At 55.7% G+C, this 2,891-nt stretch overlaps 1 protein-coding gene across 1 annotated transcript; it reads right to left on the bottom strand.

Moving 5' to 3' along the window:
* Window positions 1-1,971: 1,971 nt before the first annotated feature.
* Window positions 1,972-2,652, bottom strand: W97_05038 (uncharacterized protein; the record flags this gene model as incomplete). Its single annotated transcript, XM_007782926.1, has 1 exon — window positions 1,972-2,652. One exon carries the CDS (start codon window positions 2,650-2,652, stop codon window positions 1,972-1,974), a length of 681 nt encoding a protein of 226 aa, XP_007781116.1.
* Window positions 2,653-2,891: the final 239 nt, after the last annotated feature.

Raw genomic sequence — 2,891 nt, 5'->3', positions numbered from 1 at the left:
GTCGACAGCGACGGGGACGGCTGAACCGCATCACACGACCGTGTAGTTTGGACCCTGAGGGCTGGAGCACGCGCCGACTTTGCTGGCCACCTTGATGCCTTCCGAGAGTTGCTCCCTGTGCCATGTCCAAGACGCCTCGCCAAACCACGGCCGGGCTGCTGCGCGGTCACGCGATTGTGCACACGTACTTTATCAGCTCGAGCTAGAGGCCCTAGTTGTCATCTTGCCCCATCGTCTCTGGAGATCTGGCCCTATGCTGCATGAGTGCTGCTGCGCGAGTCTAGACCTCTGCGGGCCGGTTTGGAGGTAGGTCCCCTTGCCCCTGTTGACCTGGTAAGTAGCATCTCTATCCAAAAGTCTACTGTGCTGCCGCTATTGCAGCATGTTCTCCTCCACTGCTGGGGGCTACGGCCTACTGGCCAGTTCTAGATCTCTGGGATGCGGAGCATCAACCGGAGACAGCAGCCATCGTGTCAGCCTGCCGCAGACCAAAACAGGTACTTTCACACGTGTATGATGTTTTTATCGTGTGAGCATGTCACTGGCTGTGATCTTGCCAACGCACAGTTTCCCCCGTCCTACCTTATCTATACCAGATCCCTTGAACAGCCCCGCGGCCGTAGCAAGGCCTTTGCACCGCCAAAGTGCATATCGTGCTTCGATGCAGGTTCGCGGAAACGTTGGATCTATACCCAGGAGCAGTGCAGTGTTCGGCGACGGCGTGACGAAGGCTAGCGCTCTTGACCAAGGAGCCCTCTACATCGGCTTCCGCCTTCCGCCTTCCGCTTGCCACTTGCACGTACAGCGACAGCGCGACTCGTCCAGGCCGTACTCAGTGCATCCGCCGCCCGATCACGATGGGGCTCGTCCTGCACTCCACTCCCGCCTTCCCTTCCGCCAAACCCGCTCTCCTCCGCGGTCCGCCCGCCAGATCTGCCCGTCCGCCCGAGGCTTGGCTGCGTAACCCGTACCATACATGCACTCCGCTCCTCCTTTCCCATCCCGGACGACCCACACGCCTCGCGCCTCCCCGGCCCCCCACACTCATCTCAGGTGATGCTGCATGTATCTGCCGGCAGCGGGCCCCGATGTGCTTCTGGTGACCTTGGCACGCGCCGCTTCAGGACTGGTGGGAGCGGAGACAGTGCGTCTGTATACGGAACCTTGACCGCGTCACGGCACGCAAGGGATGCGCAGTTACGGCGGCAGGTTGCGAGCGCCGGATCGACGCTCCAAGCGGAGCGGAAGACAAGCACTGGGCGACCTTAAAGGTCACTGGATTCTTCGAACAGCCCCTTGTTGAAGACCTCCAAGATCGTCACTCAACCGGTCTCAGCCGAAACTCCGAACCATGATGGACCCGTCAAAACAGCTCGAGCCGGTTGTAGAGACCTAAGCAGTCGAAGCCCATATAAGGCCAAAAGTCTAATCAACTCTCATCTACGAGTTCGATCTGTGAAATTTCATATTGTGGATCAAATGGTTTCCTCATACAAAAAAGCTGGCCTCCGCAAAAGACGCTGTGGAGTCTTTTCACGTATTGCTACAAGATAGGGCAGTGTGTTCGCCGGACAGAACAGTTTTTTGGTCGTCTGATCACGGGTCTCTAGATCCCCTTTGCTACGTTTTGTAAGCGAGTCACGGGGTCAGGAAGCTTGCCACACTAATAAAATTACGGTATCATCATGTCACAGTAAAGTAGACAACATCATATTGGTGAAGGACAAAGGAAAGTAGTACTAAGAAAACTGCTTGAGCACTGCGCCAGCTCAATACCTAAAATCATTTGACTATTACAGGCATTGATTGTCAACATTGCTTCCAATCCCTCTCCCGCTCACCCCTAGTGCATCCCCGACCCAACCGCGTACACTACCGAGAACGAAGATCGATAAGAGAGCACTCATTCCACTGAGCCGCAGACCGGGCGCTGGCATCGCAGAGAGAGAGGTTCTTACACTCTGTCTCAAGTTAGCAGCTATCTCCAAAGTATGGACAGCCGAAAAAGCTTGGCTCAAGCGTAATAGGTATATGGAACTCACAGTGCGGCTTCGTGGTAGTTGGGGTAGGGCTAGGCTTCTTGGTGGTCGAAGTCGTCTTCGTTGTCATCGTGGTCTTCGTGGGTGAAGTAGTCGTCTTCGAGGTCTTTGTAGGCGAGGAAGTAGTCTTCGTGGTGCTGGTAGTCTTGGTGGTTGATGTGGTCTTCGTGGAGGTCTTGGTGGGACTCGTCGTGCTCTTCTTGGTGGTGCTGGTCGTCTTCTTAGTGGTGGTCTTGTCATCGTCGTCGCTGTCGCTATCATCGTCGTCGTCATCGCTATCGCTGTCATCGTCATCCTTATCTGAGTCCGAGTCGCTATTATCATCGCTGCTGGCGTCACCATCGTCGCTCTGGCTATCGTCGTCGCTGCTGTCTTCCCCATCGATGTGCTTGTCAGACCGCGTCACGAGGAGGTTAGCGGAGACAGCCTCGCTGAGCTCGTCTTCGGCGCGTCTGACAAGGTATTTAACGTAGTTGTCAAATGCCTCCTCGCTGACTGCGGTGAGGTCTCGGGCGGAGTGCTTGTTCTCGGCATTACGGCTACTGAGCCGTGGCAGAGCGGCGACGAGGCCGATGCTAAGGAGCACGGCGAAGGATAATTGCGTGAGTCTCATAGTAGGTTGGTTGGAGGATGTTGAGTAAGAATAGAGAGTGGGTAGCGGAAGATTTCAAGCTGGAGAATTTAGTAAAAGGACTTGTCTGATCAAAGCACTCTGAGAGGGAGGCTGGCGGTCTATATAGGCAGCCCCCCTTTGTTCAATCTCTGACGGATATCGCAGGATGCCGCCCAGGCTGGTCGCTGTAGCTAAGCAAGACGATTCCATGCGAGAGCGCGCCTTCGACTACGCAACCA

The sequence above is a fragment of the Coniosporium apollinis genome (assembly GCF_000281105.1).
Source record: "Coniosporium apollinis CBS 100218 chromosome Unknown supercont1.23, whole genome shotgun sequence".
NCBI classification, from domain to species: Eukaryota; Fungi; Ascomycota; class Dothideomycetes; genus Coniosporium; species Coniosporium apollinis.
The sequence above is the reverse complement of the archived record's forward strand: the minus strand, read 5'-3'. Positions and strand labels throughout refer to the sequence as shown.